The sequence below is a fragment of the Lynx rufus genome, unplaced genomic scaffold (assembly GCF_022079265.1).
Source record: "Lynx rufus isolate CCGP_SWC_20201006 ecotype Redwood Valley unplaced genomic scaffold, mLynRuf1.p SCAF_21, whole genome shotgun sequence".
NCBI lineage: Eukaryota > Metazoa > Chordata > Mammalia > Carnivora > Felidae > Lynx > Lynx rufus.
The window spans coordinates 7,247,447-7,266,992 of record NW_025814836.1 but is presented as its reverse complement, the minus strand read 5'-3'; the positions used below and the strand labels follow the sequence as shown (position 1 = coordinate 7,266,992).

Sequence of the window (19,546 nt, the reverse complement as noted above, 5' to 3'; positions counted from 1 at the left end):
ATTTACCTGTGACAGACCAAGGATAATGAAGAATGCTAATGGATGCAGTAGCACAATGTCATCTAATTTTGTCATAACATAATTTAGGAAACAGTAACTAGACTACCAGAAGGCTATAGAGCAACATTTAACAAAATGTGAACCAATTTAGCATTCTGAGATCTTATATTTCAAACAGAAATATAAATGCTTTTAGTATTTCAAAGCTAATCAGTGGTTTACCCACCAAAGAACTCTGAACATGCATCTCGAAACAGTGCATTTTAAAACGTGCATCCTAAAACAACTTAAAAAATCAGAGCATTTCCAGAGAAAATTTAGCAAAGTTTCTGGGAGATATAGTCAAGCTGTAACTTTCCAACTGTTACCTAATTTTAGATGAAAACTTGTTCACTTCAAATAAAAGAATTATGCTAGAATTCTCATTTTTAACTCATGAAGCCAGTAAGCTTTAACAGCACACGCCTTAACCTGTGTTTGAAAATGTGTAAATTAGGGAAAAAATTCTTTATTTATATTCATTCCTACTGCCTCTAATTTTTTTCCTGTGCCTCCCTTCCCCCCAACATGACTGTACAAAAGACAAAAAGAGCATTTCCTTCAGGCCTGAGGTTACATCCTTTTAATATTTTAAGATAGTGGGGAAAAGGATTTTTGCCAGAAACTTGGTCTTGGGAAAAGGCATAAACAGTTGGACTAGGCTGTTTTTGTAGACCGTTCAATGCGGCCCCCTCCATCACTTACCAGCAGCACAAGGGATATCCTGAATTTCCAGAACACTCATCTGTTTCATTCATTTGGCAACTACTCACTTATGTGGAAACATCTTTTATGTCACTACTTCGTACCACTATTTAATTTTCAGCTGTTCACACTCTATCTTCTCAACTAAGCACTCTGCCTCACACATCAAAAATGACCAGCAAGTATATACTAGAAGGCTCAAGAATAAAGCCAAATAATTATGATTTCCAATTACTGAAATAGAGTCAACTGAAAAATACAGTTGAGAGTGGGAGAAAAGGAAACTTTCTGAAAGAATATTGGGCCACTGTATCAATTTCTTAAAAAAAAAAAATCCTGTCCTAACTAAATCTCTTAAGTTCTATGGTGTCCCTATTCTTGAAATGCTATACATCCTGAAGTTAAGGTTTGCATAAGCAGATTCTTGATGCTTTGATTAAATTACACATATATATTTAAGCTCAAGAAAGTAACTCAGCTAAAATGTTTTATATACAGTCTATTGCCTAATTACGCCTGAAGTCTTTCTATATATGAGTGGGCATCTCAAATTAGTAAAATGCCAAAATCACAACCTGCAGAAATGAACAGCTGAAAGGGGTTTTAAAAGCTATCTAGGGGCTGGGGAACCTGGGTGGCTAAGTCAGTTGAGCGACTGACTTCGGCTCAGGTCATGATCTCACGGTTTGTGAGTTCGAGCCCCTCGTTGGGCTCTGTGCTGACAGCTCAGAGCCTGCTTCTGTTTCTGTGTCTCCCTCTTTCTCTGCCCCTCCCCCATCCATGATCTGTCTCTGTCTCAGAAATAAACATTAAAAAAATTAAAAAAAAAAAAAAGCTATCTAGGGGCACCTGGGTGGCTCAGTCAGTTGTGCATCCGACCCTTGATTTCGGCACAGGTCATGATCTCATGGTTTGTGGGATTGGGCCTTGCGTTAGGCTCTGCGCAGTCAGCACAGAGCCTGCTTAGGATTCTCTCTCTCCGTCTCGCTGCCCTTCCCCTGCTCACGCTCTCTCAAAAATAAAACAAACATTTAAAAAAAAAAGGCAATCTAGTTGACTTTTCAAAAATGCAGCATGCTGGAATATGGTTTCACAGACTCCCTCTGAAAACTTTTAGCCACAGAGTCCACCATCACCCTGCTCGATTATGTAGTCCCAGTGGTCCAGCACTTTCAGACATTTATCTTATTATGCTTGCCTTCCTGTGAAGAAACCACCAAAGTGTATGAAGACAGCTGCCTTGAGAATTTTTGACAGCCTCATTTTGAAATCATCAGAAAATTCACTGCGGTAAGTCTACTAACCATGGAAAACAAATGCACCCATTTTTTTGTGGTGTAAAAGCTGTCTCATTTCTGCAAGAAGGTTCCACTTCACTAAGAAAACTGTTCCTTTATTCCCAATGTGTAGGAGCAGGCTTCTCCTGAAAATTCTGTTATTATTCTCTGCATTTGCTGCACCATATAGATGGGCTGGTAGGGCATTAGGTCCACCAGCTTCACTTGCTGGCCAAAGCCAAATGTGGGATGAAGGAAGTAGGAATTTCTGTCATGAACCTTATTCCATGAGTAGGCAATAAACATTCCCCAGAAGGCAAGAGAAAAACAAAGCCAATGAAAAAGTCCCTAGTTTTTAGCTGTTCCTGTGAATAGCACTCAAATTAATTCACTATGATTTCTTTAAAGCACTAATAATTATTAGGTCTCTCCCATAACTATATATTTACTTAACCCTTAGGTAACTTAAGTCTAGCCTTTAGTTCATTGATAAAGTTCTGAGGTATTTTCTCAAGTTCTAACCAAGAAAGAAACCAGCTGGTACTGGTCTTAATGCAAAAGATACACTAATTTTCATATCATAGTTTTTGGTATATTAGGAGCTGATGACAAAAAAACCCTACAACTATACAGAATACTTTAAAACACTCATAAATTAGTCCAAGGAAATAGTTCTATTAACATTCTTGGTTTTGACTTTACTTAAGGAGATATCTGATAACTTCCCCTAAAAAAAAGTCTGAGCAACTGAGAAAAGAGAATTTCCATACAGAACTGATATTGGTAAATACAGTGTGAAACACAGAACTTGATAAAGCTTAATATTACCTTTTTGGCACTTTCAGGACCCGATTCATCAAAGCGAAATCTGACAATTCTGAAATCTTTACAGTAAATAATTAACTCTGTTGGATTAAATTTCAGTTTCTGGTTGGGACCTAGGACTTTCTGCTTCCTCTTGTGGTCATTTACTAAAAATGAAAAAATAAAGAAAAAATGTATAAAAATTCTTTCTTGTTACCCAGTCTTTCATACACTTGAACAAATTATTACTGAAAATAATTAAGTTACCCACCATTTGAGCACGGCTTCTCTGGAATCTGTCATATCTGTCTACAACTTCTAGAGCTTTGGGAGATTGGTGTTAACTTTGCTTTTGACTAGATTTTAAATGATCTTTGCACAAACCACTTAAGACACATTTAATGCTTAAAATTTTAATTAAAGACAGGGCAAATATTCAGAAAACATAAAAAGCTATATATGCTATATTTCCACTTAAAAATATGGGGTGCCTGGGTGGCTCAGTGGGTTAAGTGTCTGACCTTGGCTCAGGTCATGATCTCACGGTTCGTGAGTGTGTCAGCTGTGCTGACAGCTCAGAGAGTGGAGCCTGCTTCAGATACTGTGTCTCCCTCTCTCTCTCTGCCCCTCCCCTGCTAGCGCTCTCTCAAAAATAAATAAATGTTAAAAAATATATAATAATTTATTGACTTCTCTCTCTTTCATTAATGTTCTTAGGACTGAAGAAAAAGGGGAGGGGGAAGTAAACCTATAGAAATAAATTCCAACCCAAGTATCTGATTCTTTAAGCAATACTTCTTAAGAAGAATCAGTTTTCATGGACTGAGTAAAGACTACATACCTGTGACAATTTGCTCAATACATGTTAAAGGGACATCATGCTCACCAAGAAGAAGATTTCTGTAATGGAATTTCTGAAATAAAAAATTATGTTCATGTTAAGTCTTTTCCCAATAACCTCAAATAGTAATAAGAGCCTTACTTTCAAATGTGATGAGAAACTGTGATGTCTATCCCTAAAAAGAATAAAAAGCTTTTGCTTGCAGCACTATGACAATTCTAATTATCGATAGAGTATCTTAGAACACACTTCAGTCGTAAAAAGAAAGAAACGCATGTTGTGTTCATGTTCTCTCCACCTTTCTCTTCAAACTTTTATATATGAGGTTAAACTGTACACTACAATACAATATCATTATAATACCTCAGATACATAATATTGTCAATCACTTCATAGGCAACCATTTACACGTCTAGTTCTGGTTAAACTGTCATTAAATATTAAAGAAAAAGGGACTCTTAAGTCATCAGATTTTGATTTTACAAAGGAGATTTCATAAAATCACTCTTTAGAAAGTAACTCTTTTTGGAGTGCCTGGATGGCTCAATCAGCTAAGTGTCCAACTTCAGCTCAGGTCATGATCTCACGGTTTGTGAGTTCAAGCCCCGCACTGGGCTCTGTGCTGACTGCTCTCCCTCTCTCTCTCTGCCCCTCCCCTGCTCACACTCTGTCTCTCTCTCTCTCTCTCTCTCTCTCTCAAAAATAATAAACATTAAAAAAAAAAAAAGAAAGTAACTCTTTTGAGAGCAGTAATTCTACTGGAAATAATCTTTAGGCAAATTATAGCTTTTTTTTTTTTTAAAACCTGTGAACAAATGTTTTATACTCATTTTAAAATTCTGAACATAGTTGACACTATTAACCTGCTGACAGTAGAGCACTGGCTTATTTGGCTATTAGTGGTATCAGATGTATGCTATTTCAAGTATATGCATCTCATTTACAGTGAAGTCTGGGCCAGAGATAAAAATGAAGCTAAAGGGGCGCCTGGGTGGCGCAGTCGGTTAAGCGTCCGACTTCAGCCAGGTCACGATCTTGCGGTCTGTGAGTTCGAGCCCCGTGTCGGGCTCTGGGCTGATGGCTCAGAGCCTGGAGCCTGTTTCCGATTCTGTGTCTCCCTCTCTCTCTGCCCCTCGCCCGTTCATGCTCTGTCTCTCTCTGTCCCAAAAATAAATAAACGTTGAAAAAAAAATTTTTGAAAAAAAAAAAAAAAAAAAGAAGCTAAAAACAAAGGGGAAAACCTAGTCTACAGCCAAATAAGCAAGTGTATCTACATACTAGGTATCTGTAAATGCCTTTAGTCTAAAAATACCTACAAAATCTTGCAATAAACACACAAATATATAGTAAATATTTTGATTAATGAATGACTGTATGAAATATACTTACCTCGAGTAAGACTTCAGTCAAAAGTTTATAATTAATAATCCAAATATTTGAGTAGAGAATAATTACTATTATAAATAAAAATCCAGGGGTTAAAAGTATTTAACACTTTACACATCAAAATAGAAAAGCTGAGGAAAAGTCCAGAATTTTAAAGTTAATCAAATGAACATCTGAACTTTTAAAAACCGAAATTATATGGAACTACTGTTTTCCAGTGAGACCATAAAATGGCAAGAGGGTGATTAAGGAAAAAATTTACTCATATTTTTCTTCATTCTAACTGTACTAGAAATTTTGAAATTTCAAACTAGAATTTGATGTTTCAGAAAAGGAATTAGTTAAAAATACTATGAAATCTATAAAATGTGTTGCACTTACACAATTTTTTGCTAAATAAACTTTTTTCTTTATGACTAGTAAAAAATGGACATCTTATTTTTAAAAGCAGTTTAAGATGTGGAAGAAAGAAAATAAGAACTCCCTTATTGAAAGGGATACATAAGCAATAATCACAGGGGATAAAAACCAAGGTGACTCACATCTCACTAATTCTGTTCCTCAAGTCCCAACATTCTTCTTAAACTTTATTTTGAATTTTAATATAATAAATTCTCAACACTGTTAATCCCTTAATGATTTTATTATAGTTTTCCACACCTGTGTTTCATGGAATTATATGTACTCCTTAGAGTCAAATCCTTGATACAATTAACACACAAATGAAACACACCTGTAATGGCATTGGGTCATCCGTAATAAAGGAAATTTTGAAGTTACTGCAGATCAGCTTTCCCCACAGATCGTACTGACTTGTGTCTGTTGCAATACATTTTCTCACAAAGTTGACTTCATTTACGACAATTTCTCCTTTAAAAAAAAAAAATACTGTGTGAGCTACAACTATACCATAAAATGTCTAGTCACTGTGTGGCCTACAAGGACTACTTCCAGATGATGACAGTAAGAAGGGACGCTTACAGGTGCCAGGCACCATGGGTGTTTCCATCCTCACAACAGTACCAGTAACAGCAAGAGACTGCCCCCCATTTATAAGTACAGAAATTGAGGCACAAAGAGCTTAGGGGTCTGAGATGGTTCAACCAGAAAAGCTGAAACTGAGCCTGCATTCTTTAATACTATGTGATACTGCCTTCCACTATCATTTACTGAAAGGCATTCTGGAGAAGAAATAAACTATACTCCTTCAGAGTATTACTGGATGGAATATTTGTGTTTTATTAACATGTGATTTTACATCCCAAACCAATGTCTTTGACTCCTTTCCTAAGGGATGAGAAACAGACTTTGGGTTTACCCCAAAAATTAATAATATAATCTATTATTGGTAAATAGGGTTCAGGATGGCAAGGTAGGAAGATCCTGAACTCACCTCCTCTCACGAACAGAGTTTATAGCTACATGTAGATAATTTCCTGTTAAAAACAAAAAAACAAAAAAGTAAAGGCAGGGCACCTGGGTGGTTCAGGTGGTTAAACGTCCAACTTTGGCTCAGGTCACCATCTCATGGTTCATGAGTTCAAGCCCACAATGGGTTCTCTGCTGTCAGTGCAGAGCCTGCTTGGTATCCTCTGTCTTCCTGTCTCTCTGCCCTACCCCTGCTCACATGCACACACTCTCAAAAATTAATAAACATTTTAAAATATTTTTTAAAAACCCAACAACACCTGAAGGCTGAGTGATGGCTATACATTGGGCAAATGAGAACGAAACCATATCGAAGCAGGTAAGAGAGGGTGGGGCATCCCTGCATGGTGACCCATGATGAGGATGGAACTCAAAACCCAGAGGCTCTCCCTGAAGAGTAAAGAGTTCAAATGTTACACATCAGGCATCCCAAGTTTTAAGGCAATCCTTAAAGAGACAAGACCCCAAAACAAGAAACTCTGAAAACCAATGAGGCTTGTGTCCCAATAAGACCCTTAAGACCATAGAGATCTGAGAAACTGCCCTTAAAAGGCTCAGACACTTTTAAGACTCACCCACCCGAGGGCCCAGGTCAGAGGCAGCCAATGGTACCCAGACTTAAAGTAAAGGAGGATCACCTGCTTATATTAAAGCGTTGGCCCGAAGGGCAGGCATCTACTCTAACATGCTTATCTAGGAGCCTGCTGGAACATTCTCCCCGTGGGCACCGTTTTTGCACACTCCCTTTGCTGTGCTCCACATCACCAGTATCTCCCAGAAGGGAGCTTTTACATGCATCTGGTGCCGCAATTTTTGTGGCTGCCAACTAGGGAATGCCTCTTGACTGCCTGGCTCTGGAGGCCAGGGGAGCTTGCATTCTTGGTCCCACAGGACTATAATGATCAAAGTTACCCAGAAAGGAGCACATGCCCCTGCCTGGAGCCCTGATTTTTGACTGCTGCCAGTGGACATGTCTCCATCATGTGGCTCTGGCAGCCAGTGGGATTTGCACTTTTGGGTCTTTTACAGTCACAGGTCTGTAACCAAGAGAAAGAGTTCTTGAACAGCTGCCATCCTCAGAGCATAGCAAGAGGCAACAGACCCAGAAGCACAGTCTTTCTGTGAAGGAGGACCGTTAGCTAATCATCACAACTACGGCCTGAGAGGCAGGTTTCTAATTACAGACACATCCAGGGTCTGACTGTGATTCTTTACAGCGACTGCGGAGGGTGGGCGCTGTCTTTGTGGTCATCCTCTGCAGCACTCCACAGCATCAGTGTCTCCTAGTGGGGAGCTTTACATGTCTCTGGTGCCCTGGTTTTTATGTCTGGAGCCCCAGGTTTTGCAGCTGCTGCCCGAGGACATCCCTTGATCACTTGGCTCTGGTGGCCAGGGAGGGCTTACATTCCTGGGTCCCGTGAAACTGTGGCAATTGGAGATGGCTTTTGGCAGGCTACCAGCCCTAGGACGCTGTGCAGCCAGGAGACAGGCACACACCCTCAGTCTTTCTATGAAGGAGACCTCTCTGCTTGTGCTAGAGCCTTGGCCTGAGGGGCAGGTTTCAGGTTGGCATACAGTTAGTGGTCTACAGAACTGCCCTCGAAGAAAGCAGCCTTGTGGGGGCCATCTTGATGTTCTCCCTCTGCCTTTCTTCAGCCTGCCAGTGTCATCCAGAAAACTGTTTATTCACTTGTCTAGAGCCCTGATTTTTGTGACTGCTACTCAGGGAACATCTGCAGATCTTCCGACTCTGGTGGCCAGCAGGGCTTACACTTGTGGTCCCACAAGACTATATACATTTGCATATCTTAAAAAGTTGATGCCAGAGGGTTGGCTTCCAGTCAGCCGGAATCTAGGTGCTGAGAACCCCCCTTTGGAACACTGACAGGTTTGGCACATCCTAAACTACTGGAAGCTATTAAAAATATAATAGGCTGTTTGGACAAGCATGACAGTTTGAGAGACAACAAAGAACTGAAGTAGGGGAGAACAATAAGGTTCACCTCCTCTACAAGGACCCTCCTTCAAGACTGAGAGACGTAGTTGTTTCATCTACTGTATAGAAACCAACACAGAGAGTCGAGGAAAAATGAAGAAACGGGGGAATATTCCAAATGAAAGAACGAGATAAAATCTCAGAGAAAAAACTTAGTTAAATAGAGGTAAGTAATTTACCTGATAAAGAGTTCAAAGTAATGGTCATAAAGATGCTCACCAAACTGGGGAGAAGAACACACGAACACAATGAGAACTTCAACAAAAAGATGGAAGTTATAAGTACCAAATAGAAGTCACATAACTGCTGAACACAATAACTGAACCAAAAATACCCCCAGGGGTTCAACAAGAGACTAGATAAAAAAGAAGAACAGGGGCGCCTGGGTGGCGTAGTCGGTTAAGCGTCCGACTTTAGCCAGGTCACGATCTCGCGGTCCATGAGTTCGAGCCCCACGTCGGGCTCTGGGCTGATGGCTCAGAGCCTGGAGCCTGTTTCCGATTCTGTGTCTCCCTCTCTCTCTGCCCCTCCCCCGTTCATGCTCTGTCTCTCTCTGTCCCAAAAATAAATAAACGTTGAAAAAAAAAAAATTAAAAAAAAAAAAAAAAAAAAAAGAACAAATCAGTCAACTCAAAGGCAAGGCAGTAGAACCCACCCAAATCAGAATAGCAAAAAGAAAAAAGAATGGAAAAAGTGAGGACAGCTTAAAGGACTTACTGGATAACATCAAATAGCTAGCATTTACATCACAGGGCTCCTAGAAGAAGAGAAAGGGGGCAGAAATTTTATTGGAAGAAATAATGGCTGAAAATTTCCCTAACTCGGAAAAGAAAATGAACATCCACATCCAGGAAGCTCAGCAAGTTCCCAATAAGAGGAACCCAAATAATTAAAAGCAAAAATTAACTACTGGGACCTCATCAAGATAAAAATCTTCTGCACTGCAAAGGAAACAATCAACGAAACCAAAAGGCAACCGGCATAATGGGAAAAGATATTTGCAAATGACATTTCAGATAAAGTGTTAGTATCCAAAATCTATAAGGAACTTACCAAACTTAATACCTGAAAAACAAACAATCCAGTGAAGAAACCAGCAGAAGACATGAATAGACACTTTTCCAAAGAAGACATCCAGATGGCCAACAGACACATGAAAAGATGCTCAATGTCACTTATCGTCAGGGAAACAGAAATCAAAACCATACTGAGACACCACCTCACACCGTCAGAGTGGCTAATATCAACAACTCAGGAACCAATAGATGCTGAAGAGGATGTGGAGAAATGGGAACCCTTGTGCACTGTTGGTGGGAATGCAAACTGGTGCAGCCACTCTGGAAAACAGTGTGGAGGTTCCTCAAAAAATTAAAAATAAAACTATCCTACGACCCAGCAATTGCACCATTAATTTATCCAAGGAATACAGGAGTGCTGATTCATAGGGGCACATGTACCCCAATGTTTATAGCAGTGCTTTCAACAATAGCCAAATTATGGAAAGAGCCTAAATACCCATGAACTGATGAATGGATAAAGAAGATGTGGTTTATAAGGTGCCTGAGTGGCTCTTAGGCTCAGGTCATGCTCTTACAGTTCAGGAGTTCAAGCCCTGCAAAGGGCTCTGTGCTGAAAGATGTGGTTTATATATATATGATGGAATACTACTTGGCAATGAGAAAGAATGAAATCATGCCATTTGCAGCAATGTGGATGGAACTGAAAGGCATTATGCTGAGTGAAATAAGTCAGTCAGAGAAGGAGAGATATCATATGTTTTCACTCATATGCAGATCTTGAGAAACTTAACAGAAGACCATGGGGGAAGGGAAGGGGAAAAAATAGTTACAAACAGAGAGAGAGGGAGGAAAACCATAAGAGACTCTTAAATACAGAGAACAAACTGAGGGTGGATGGGGGGTGGGGAGAGGGGCAAATGGGTGATGGGCATCGAGGAGGGCACTTGTTGGGATGAGCACTGGGTGTTGTATGTAAGCAATGAACCACGGAAATCTACCCCCAACACCAAGAGCACACTTTACACACTGTATGTTAGCCAATTTGACAATAAATTATATTTAAAAAAAAAGAGAAACCCAAAGAGACCCATGCCAAGACACATTACAATTACAATGTCAAAAGATAAAAACAAGTATAGAATATTAAAAGCAACAAGGGAAGGGGTGGCTCAGTTGGCTGAGCATCTGACTTTGGCTCAGGTCATGATCTCACAGTTCCTGAGTTCAAGCCCTGCATCAGGCTCTAAGCTGTCAGCGCGGAGCCTGCTTTGCATCCTCTGTCTCCCTCTCTGTCTCTGACTCTCTCTCTCTGACAAGAGAAAACAATTTGCTATTACAAGGGAAACCCCATAAGGCCATCAGACCTTTCAGCAGAAACTGCACAGGCCAGAAGAGAGGACACCATATATTCAAAGTGCTGAAAATTCTTTTGACTTAGAATACTCTACACAGCAAAGTTACTGTTTAGCAGTGGATAAAAAATTTTCCAGACAAACAAAAGCTAAAGAAGTTTATCATCACTAAACTGGCTTTACAAGAAATGTTAAAGGGACTTCTTTAAGCTGAAAAGGGCACTAATTAATAACAAGAACACATATGAAAGAATACATCTCACTGAAAAAATAAACACATAGTAAAGGTAGGGGATTAGTTATTTCCTTTTTGGTAGTGGATTAATTACTTCTAAAGCTACTAAGAAGGTTAAAAGACAAAAGTAATAAAAGGAACTAAAACTGCAATATTTAGTTATGGGATACAGAAGATAAAGAAATGTAAAACGTGACTTCGAAAACAAAATGTGGGTGGGAACAGTAATAATGTTGAGCTCTACAATGGGATCAGACTTAAGTTGTTATCAACTTAAAACAGACTGTTTATAGACAGAAGTTATTATATGCAAGCCTCATGGTAACCACTAATCAAAAACCTATAGTAAATACACAAAAGATACAGAGAAAGGAATATAAGCTTACCATTAAAGAAAGTCATCAAACCACAAAGGAAAAGAGCAAGAGAAGAAAGGAACAGAGAGGAACTTATAAAAACTGCCAGAAAACAATTTAACAAAATGGCAATAAACATATACCTCTCTGTAATTACTTTAAATGTAAATGGGCTAAATGCTCCAATCAAAAGATATAGAGTGGATGAATGGATAAAAAAAAAACAAGAACCATCTATACACTAACTATCATAGACTCACAGACTGAAAAAGAAGGATGGAACAAGGGATTTTCCATACAAATGTAAACCAAAGGTGGGGTAGCTCTACTTATCTCAGGCAAAACAGACTTTAAAACACACTGTGATAACAGACAAATAATGAGTTTTACACAATGATAAAAAGGTCAACCAGAAGATATAATATTTATAAATACTCATGCATCCAACATAGGAGCACCGAAATATATAAAGAAAATATTAACAGACCTATAGGGGAAAAATAAGACAGCAATATAGTAATAGCTGGGGACTCTATTACTGCCAATAAATTGGATCAATTACCAAAATGAGACGAGAATGCCACAAGAAAAGAAAGTTATAGGTCAATATCCCTGACGAGCACATATGTAAAAATCCTCAACAAAATACGTGCAAACTGAAAAATTCAACAATAGTACATTAAAAGAACCATATACCATGATCAAGTGGGATTTATTCTAGGGATCCAAGGATGGTTCAACACCTGCAAATCAGTCAATGGGATACACATTAACAAACCGAAGGATAAAAATCGTGAAATTATCTCAATAGATGCAGGAAAAGAATCTGACAAAGTTCAACATCCATTTACAATAAAAACTCTCAACAAAGCAGATACAGAGGCAAACATACCTTTACATAATAAAGGCCATATATGACAAGCCCACAGCTAACATCATACTCAATAGTGAAAAACTGAAAGCTTTTCCTCTAAAATCAGTAACAAAACAAGGATGCACACTCTTGCCTTTTTTATTCAATGTAGTACTGGAACTCCAAGCCACAGAAACTAGGTAAGGAAAAAAAAAGTCATCTAAACTGAAAATGAAGTAAAAGTGTCACTCTTTGCAGATGACATGATATATATACATATATACAGAAGAACACCTTAAAGATTTCATCAGGAAACTGCTAACTGTAATAAATGAATTCAGTAAGGTTGTGGGATCCAAAATCAATACACAAAAACCTGTTATATTTCCATATATTAATAATGAACTATCAGAGAAATTAAGGAAACAATCTTATTTACAATTACATCATAAAGAATAAAATACCCAGGAATAAATGTAACCAAAGAAGTAAAAAATTTGTATATTGAAGACTATAAGATATTAATGGAAAAAAAACTGAAAATGACACAAATAAATGGAAAGATATCTCATGTCCACGATTGGAAGAATTAATATTTTTAAAAGGTCCAGTCTACCCAAAGAAATATACAAATTCAATGCAATCTCTATCAAAATTCCAGTGGCATTTATCACGGAAACAGAACAAGCAATCTTAAAATCTGTATGGAGCCATTAAAGACCCCAAAAAGCCAAAGCAATCCTGTAAAAGCACAAAGCTGAAGGTGTGATGCTCCCTGATGTCAACCTATATTACAAAGCTATAGTAATTAAAGTAATACGGCACTGGTAAACAGACACATAAATCAATGGAACAGAACAGCCAACCCAGAAATAAACCCACGCATACGTTATCAATTAATTTATAACAAAGGAGCCAAGAATATATACTGGGGAAAGCACAGTCTCTTTCGTAAATGGTGTTTAGAAAATTAGATAGCCAGGTCACCTGGATGGCTCAGTCAGTTGAGCGTCTGACTCTTGATTTTGGCTCAGGTCACAATCCCAGGGTCGTGGGATCAAGCCCCACATCGGGCTCCACACTGAGTGTGAAGCTGCTTAAGATACTCACTCCCTCTGCCCCTCTTCCACACTCACCTGTTCTAAAACAAAAAAATTTTAAAAAGAAAGAAAATTAGGGGCACCTGGGTGGCTCAGTTGGTTAAGGGTCTGACTTTGGCTCAGGTCATGATCTCACAGTTCGTGAGTTCGAGCCCCATGTTGGGCTCTGTACTCACAGCTCAGAGCCTGGAGCCTGCTTCATGTTCTATGTCTCCTTCTCTCTCTGCCCCTCCCCCACTCATGCTGTCTCTGTCTCTCAAAAATAAATAAACATTAAAAATTAAAAAAAAAAATTAGATAGTGACATACAAGGGAATGAAACTGAACCACTATCTTACATCATACACAAAAATTAACCTAAAATGGATTAAAGACTTGACAGAGAAAGACAGATACCATATGTTTTCACTCATATGTGGATCTTGAGAAACTTAACAGAAAACCATGGGGGAAGGGAAGGGGAATAAAAAGTTACACAGAGGGAGGGAGGGAGGCAAACTCTAAGAGACTCTTAAATACAGAGAACAAACTGAGGGTTGATGGGAGGTGGGGGAGAGGGAAAAGTGGGTGATGGGCATTGAGGAGGGCACTTGTTGGGATGAGCACTGGATGTTGTATGGAAGCCAATTTGACAATAAATTAAAAAAAAAAAAAAGACTTGAATATAAGACCTGAAACCATAAAACTCCTAGAAGAAAACATAGGCTGTAATCTCTTTAACATAGGCCTTGGTGATAATTTTTTTAATCTGACACCAAAAGGGCAACAAAAAGCAAAAACAAACAAGTAGGACTACATCAAACTAAAAAGCTTCTGCACAGCAAAAGAAACTATCAACAGAATAAAAGGCAGCCTATGAATGAAAGAAAATACCTTCAAATTATATATATGAGGCTAACACCCAAAATACATAAAGAACTCATATAATTCAACAGCAAAACAAAACCAAACCTGATTTAAAAAATGGGCAGAAGATCTGAATAAATATTTCTCCAAAGACATACAGAAAGCCAACACGAAAATGAAAAGATGCTCTACATCATTAATCATCAGGGAAGTGCAAATCAAAAGAACAATGAGGTACCACCTCGCACCTGTTGAAATGGCTATTATCAAAGAGATTAGAAATAACAAGTGTTGGCGAGGATGTAGAGAAAAGGTAATCCTTGTACACTACTGGTGAGAACGTAAACTGGTGCAGATACTGTGGAAAACAGTATAAAGGTTCCTCAAAAATTAAAAATAGAACTACCCTATGATCCAGCAGTTCCACCTTTGTGTATTCATCCAGAGAAAATGAAAACATAACTTGAAAAGATATTTGCACCCACATGTAGCTGCAGCATTATTTACAATAGCCAAAATATGGAAACAATGTAAGTGTCCATCAATGGACAAATGGATACAGAAGATGTGATACACACATACACAGACACATACACACACAGGATTATTATTCAGTCAAAAAAGAAAATGAAATCTTGCCATTTGCAACAACATGCTTGCACCTTGGGGGCATTATGCTAAGAGAAATAAGTCAAAGACAAATATTGCATAATCTGTCTTATATATGGAATCTAAAAAACAAACAAACAAACAAACAAACGAACAAGAACAATCCAAGAGGTCTTAGGTACAGAGAAGAATTAGTTTGCCAGAGGTGGAGGATGGGAGAAATGGGTGAGAACAGTTTTTCGTTTTTTAAATAAATTGAATTAAAAACATTTTTTTTAAATAAGGTATATTCCACAAAGCTAAAGTGAGTTTCTCTCTGCACCCAAATTTGAACTTACCCGGCAATAAAACTTTAAAATACAGTTTTAGAGTTAAAAGCGAAGATTAAAGAAAGAAACATAAGAGGTCAAAACAAAATTATAATGTGCTTTGACAGGAATTTAAAGTGTGTCATCATTAAAATAAACCTTGATTTCAAGATCTAATAAATAGACCCAAGGACACCTTTAAGCAATTCACCTCCAGAGTCAATGGTAGACAAGTGAGGGTACTGATCTACTTCACCTACACTATCATTATGAAAACCTTAACAGTGGTGGTAGAACCTGTTTGCGGACAGGCCCCAAACACTTACCAATTCAAGAATGCAACTATAGTCTCAAAACGATCTTTCTCTCAACAAAACTAATGTTATAGTAAATTTGAATTGCAATAACTTTTATACTTAAAAATGCATAGTATAGGCCTATTATAAGAACAGCAACCTAACATTCACTTGAGGATTTGATTGAAATTTACTCATGTCAAGTTCTCAGCTTATACCATTTGAGTAGTTGTCCATCCTGAAACCAAGCCTCCTTCACATAGCCTGTGAGGCCCTGTGCCTCTCGCCCTCTACCACTGTCCTCACTATCATGCGACAGTGCCCTTTTAATCCTTCTAGGGATCCTACTTCTTCCATCACATGGAGTCTTTGCACGTCTTGTTCCCATTTCCTGGAATATTCTTCTCCTTTAGCCTAATCACTTTCTCAGGAATGCCCCCCCCCCCACGCCTTGTTTTAATCTCCCTGACTAGATTAAATCCTTCTATCCTAGCATCATACACTTGTAATTCCTAGCATTTACACAGCCACTGTTTATATATATGTGTGTGTATATATGTATGTATGTATGTGTGTATATATATATATATATATATATATATATATATCAAAATCACTGCCTGTCCCACCCTCAGGATCATATACTTCATGAGATGGACTCATGAAGAGTCCAGAAGATGGACTGATTTTTCTTCAATGCTGAAATTTCAGTTCCTAGACAAATGCCTAGGACAAGGCATGATCTCAGTCATGAGATCCAGCCCCGTGTTGGGCTCTGCATTGAGCATGGAGCCTGCTTAAGATATTCTCATATTCTCTCTCTCTCTCTCTCTCTCTCTCTCCCCCTCTGTGTGTGCGTGTGTGTCCCTCTCGCTGCTCACTTGTGCTCTCTCTAAAAAAAATTTTTTTCTAAACTAGTAAGAAGAAAATTTTCAGTACTTATTTCTCTATGCTTACATAAAATGAAATGTACTGTATCTAAATACAGGAAGCATAAAAACAGAACTAAAGATTCAAAGTACTACTCTTAACTGGATTCTAATGAGAAAAAAAATTTGAAAAGACAAAAATATACACTGAAACTCATTAAATAGTTCAAATACATACAATTTAAATCTTCCATAGCTCCTTGAACCCAAGGCTTTCCAATAACAGAATGTGAACTAGTGAATACTCAACCTTTCTTCCCACCAAGAAATCTTTGTTACCAATTATAGAGAACCCTTAACTTGAAAAACAAAACAAAACAAAAAACAACCCTGCATTAATTATTCACAGTTCTCAGTTCTCAGAGTTAGATGTTACTCCTATAACACTGACTTCTTCAAAGTAAGACTAGTGGCTCACAAAGTATAACCTACACCAATCACTTCATGCTGTGCCACTCTTCTTTTTTTTTTTTTATTTTTTAATGTTTATTTATTTTTGAAAGAGACAGAGAGAGTGGGAGAGGGGTAGTGAGAGAGGGAGACACAGAATCGGAAGCAGGCTCCAGGCTCTGAGCTGTCAGCACAGAGCCCGACACGGGGCTTGAACTCACGAACTGCAAGGTCATGACTTGAGCCGAAGTCAGACACTCAACCAACTGAGCCACCCAGGCACCCCTGTGCCACTCTTCTTAACTAGCTAACTCACTTGCCCAAAGACTTCAAACAGTGCTACAAAAATTCATTCATTTGTAATGCTAAAGATTCATATATATTTCTTATGAATGTTATATTCAAAAGTTTACTTAAAAAATAGCTATGCCACAAGATTTTAGGTTTCTGAGAAGGGCAGAGAATGTAATATTGGACAGAAAGAGATGGGAGGTCTTGTTGGACAGGACATGGCAACTCCATTAGTACCATCAGTCAATTGTATTTATGATGCACACGTTCTAGAACAGCCCTTCTTCTCTAGCAACATGATTCTCTTACTGATGGCACAAATGTAAAATGTCAAGTCCATGAATGCAGTTGAGAATGAGACAAAGATAAAAAGAGAATACACTTAATGTGTCCAGACCTGGTTTTTGTAAGTAACACTTTACTGACACATATCCATGCTTATTTGTTTGTGTATTATCTATGACTCCTTTCATTGGACAAAGGCAGCGCTGGGTGCTTGCAAAAGAGAATTTATGGCCTGCAAAGTTGAAAACATTTATTGTCTGATACTTTACAGAAAGTCTGCCTTCCCCTGTGCTAGACATGGTTACTTAAGTGAGAACTTTCACATATACACAGATGGATGCAGACATAAAGAGATGGGTATATATTTGGGTTACTAGTACACTTGCATATTTTCTACTCTGTCCCCTCCAGGCCTAAAAGCACATTCAGCACACAGATCTTGGTATTTAAGACCATCCTCCAACAGAAGGAACTAGAGCTCCTTGCAAAAACAGCTAATTCCAGGGCCAGGGCAGAGAAAACAAAAAGAGGAGTTGGGAGTCTTTGGTAATTCCAGAATGCCAGAAAGTAAGGAAGGAGAATAGGGGGTGAGGGAAGACATTTCAAAACGATACACCAACACAAAAGAATTCATCAAACTATCAGTAAAAATGGAGAAACTGTCAGATTAAAGACACTAAGGAGACATAATGACTAAATGCAATACAGTATCCCAGACGTCATCTTGGAACAAGCAACAGACATCAGTGGAAAGACTATGGAAATGTGAATAAAACTTGCGATTTAGTTAATAACAATACTAATTTTTTAATTTAGCTCAATTTAACAAGGTTATGTAAGATGTTAACATTAGGAAAAGTTAGGTGAACAGTATATGTTAACTATCTGCACTCTTATACAACTCTTTTATAAATCCCAGTTTATTTAAAAGTAAAACAGAAAAAACTGGACAAGAAATAGAAAAGTAACAACAACAAAAGTGGAACAGGGGGACTCTATGCTATGGTCTTTTAAGGAAACTTAAGTGTCACACAGCTCTGAGAGCAGAAAATGGGAATAAGCCCTTGGGAGAGAAAGAGCAGTAGGGCAGGATGGGGCAGGGGAAGAAAAGGAAGGCACTTCTGGGGAGATGCTCTATTTGGGTCTTATTATTATAAACGTATAATTAAGTGTCAAATTAACCTGGATTGAGTTTTACTTGATGACACTAAATTATGTTCATTCACATGGAATCAGTCTTTAAAATGGTTGGGTCATGTAACTCGGCTGTCTGCTCTCACAATAATTTTCTGCTTAATACTTACTAAGAAAGAAGAAACACTGGGTAGGAGTTGTTAAAGCTACTATGTACTGCAGTCCTGTGGGCCACAACACTAGCTTACAAACAAGAAAGAAAAAGATACAAAATGGCCTTTTCCTAGAGAGCACAGATACATAAATAGAAGAGTCCTGGACTGTCCTTGGTGTGTCTTGAATTAGTGACCCGTGAGGAAAAAAAACACCTAACAAAAGCTTCAAAACTCCAGGAGACCATGAAGTTTTCCCAGAGACCGCGCTCCTGCGCTTCTCAGGCGGCAGAGCAGTGCTGTGCTGGAAGGCTTGCACTGGCTCATGAGAACCATCGAGTTCTTCCTCCCCCCACACCCTCCACCCCCAGCTCTGTGCTCCCAAGTTGACAGCCTGCAATCAGCCCTGGTGGGAGGGTTTTCACCACCAAGCACTTTCTAGCACACCACTGAAGGGAAGCCACAGGGAGGCCTCATAGAAGACAAAGTAGGAAACTGGCTTCACTGTAGGGTAAGCAGAAGGCACCACAGAAAAAGCTATCTAAATCAGAAGATGATAGGTCAAGAGTTTCTACTACCACCTGGGAAGGAATCAAGAAATCATCAAAAAATTTGCTTTCTTAAGACCCTTCCATGTGTAAAAATAAATAAGAAAGGAAATAAAATTAATAAATCTCCAAAAATGGTATAGCTAAGTTTTTAACTTCTGGAGAACCAAAGAATTTCATATTATCTTTCACGATACCTTACACATTTAGAAAATCAATCCATTTTTGATGAATAAAATTTAATTTTCTCATACATTTTATCTTGGAAAATAGTTTAAGACAAAACTTTACTGTGTAGAGTGCCTAATTAACCTATAGAATGTATTTAGGCCAAAGCAGAATTCAATATATGGCTTTACATATGGTG

At 38.4% G+C, this 19,546-nt stretch overlaps 1 protein-coding gene across 4 annotated transcripts in view; it reads right to left on the bottom strand.

Moving 5' to 3' along the window:
* The window catches only part of MTMR10 (myotubularin related protein 10), a 55,683-nt gene that overhangs the window by 28,472 nt on the left and 7,665 nt on the right, over positions 1-19,546 (bottom strand). For 3 of the 4 annotated variants that reach the window (XM_047086556.1, XM_047086553.1, XM_047086554.1), the window contains 3 exons: positions 5,786-5,922; positions 3,667-3,739; positions 2,850-2,992 (listed from right to left, as the gene is read on the bottom strand). In XM_047086556.1, the coding sequence (XP_046942512.1) occupies positions 2,850-2,992; positions 3,667-3,739; positions 5,786-5,922 (353 nt within the window). Of the gene's footprint in view, positions 1-2,849; positions 2,993-3,666; positions 3,740-5,785; positions 5,923-6,445; positions 6,489-19,546 lie in introns of all 4 variants that reach the window. The other variant, XM_047086555.1, reaches the window with a different exon arrangement.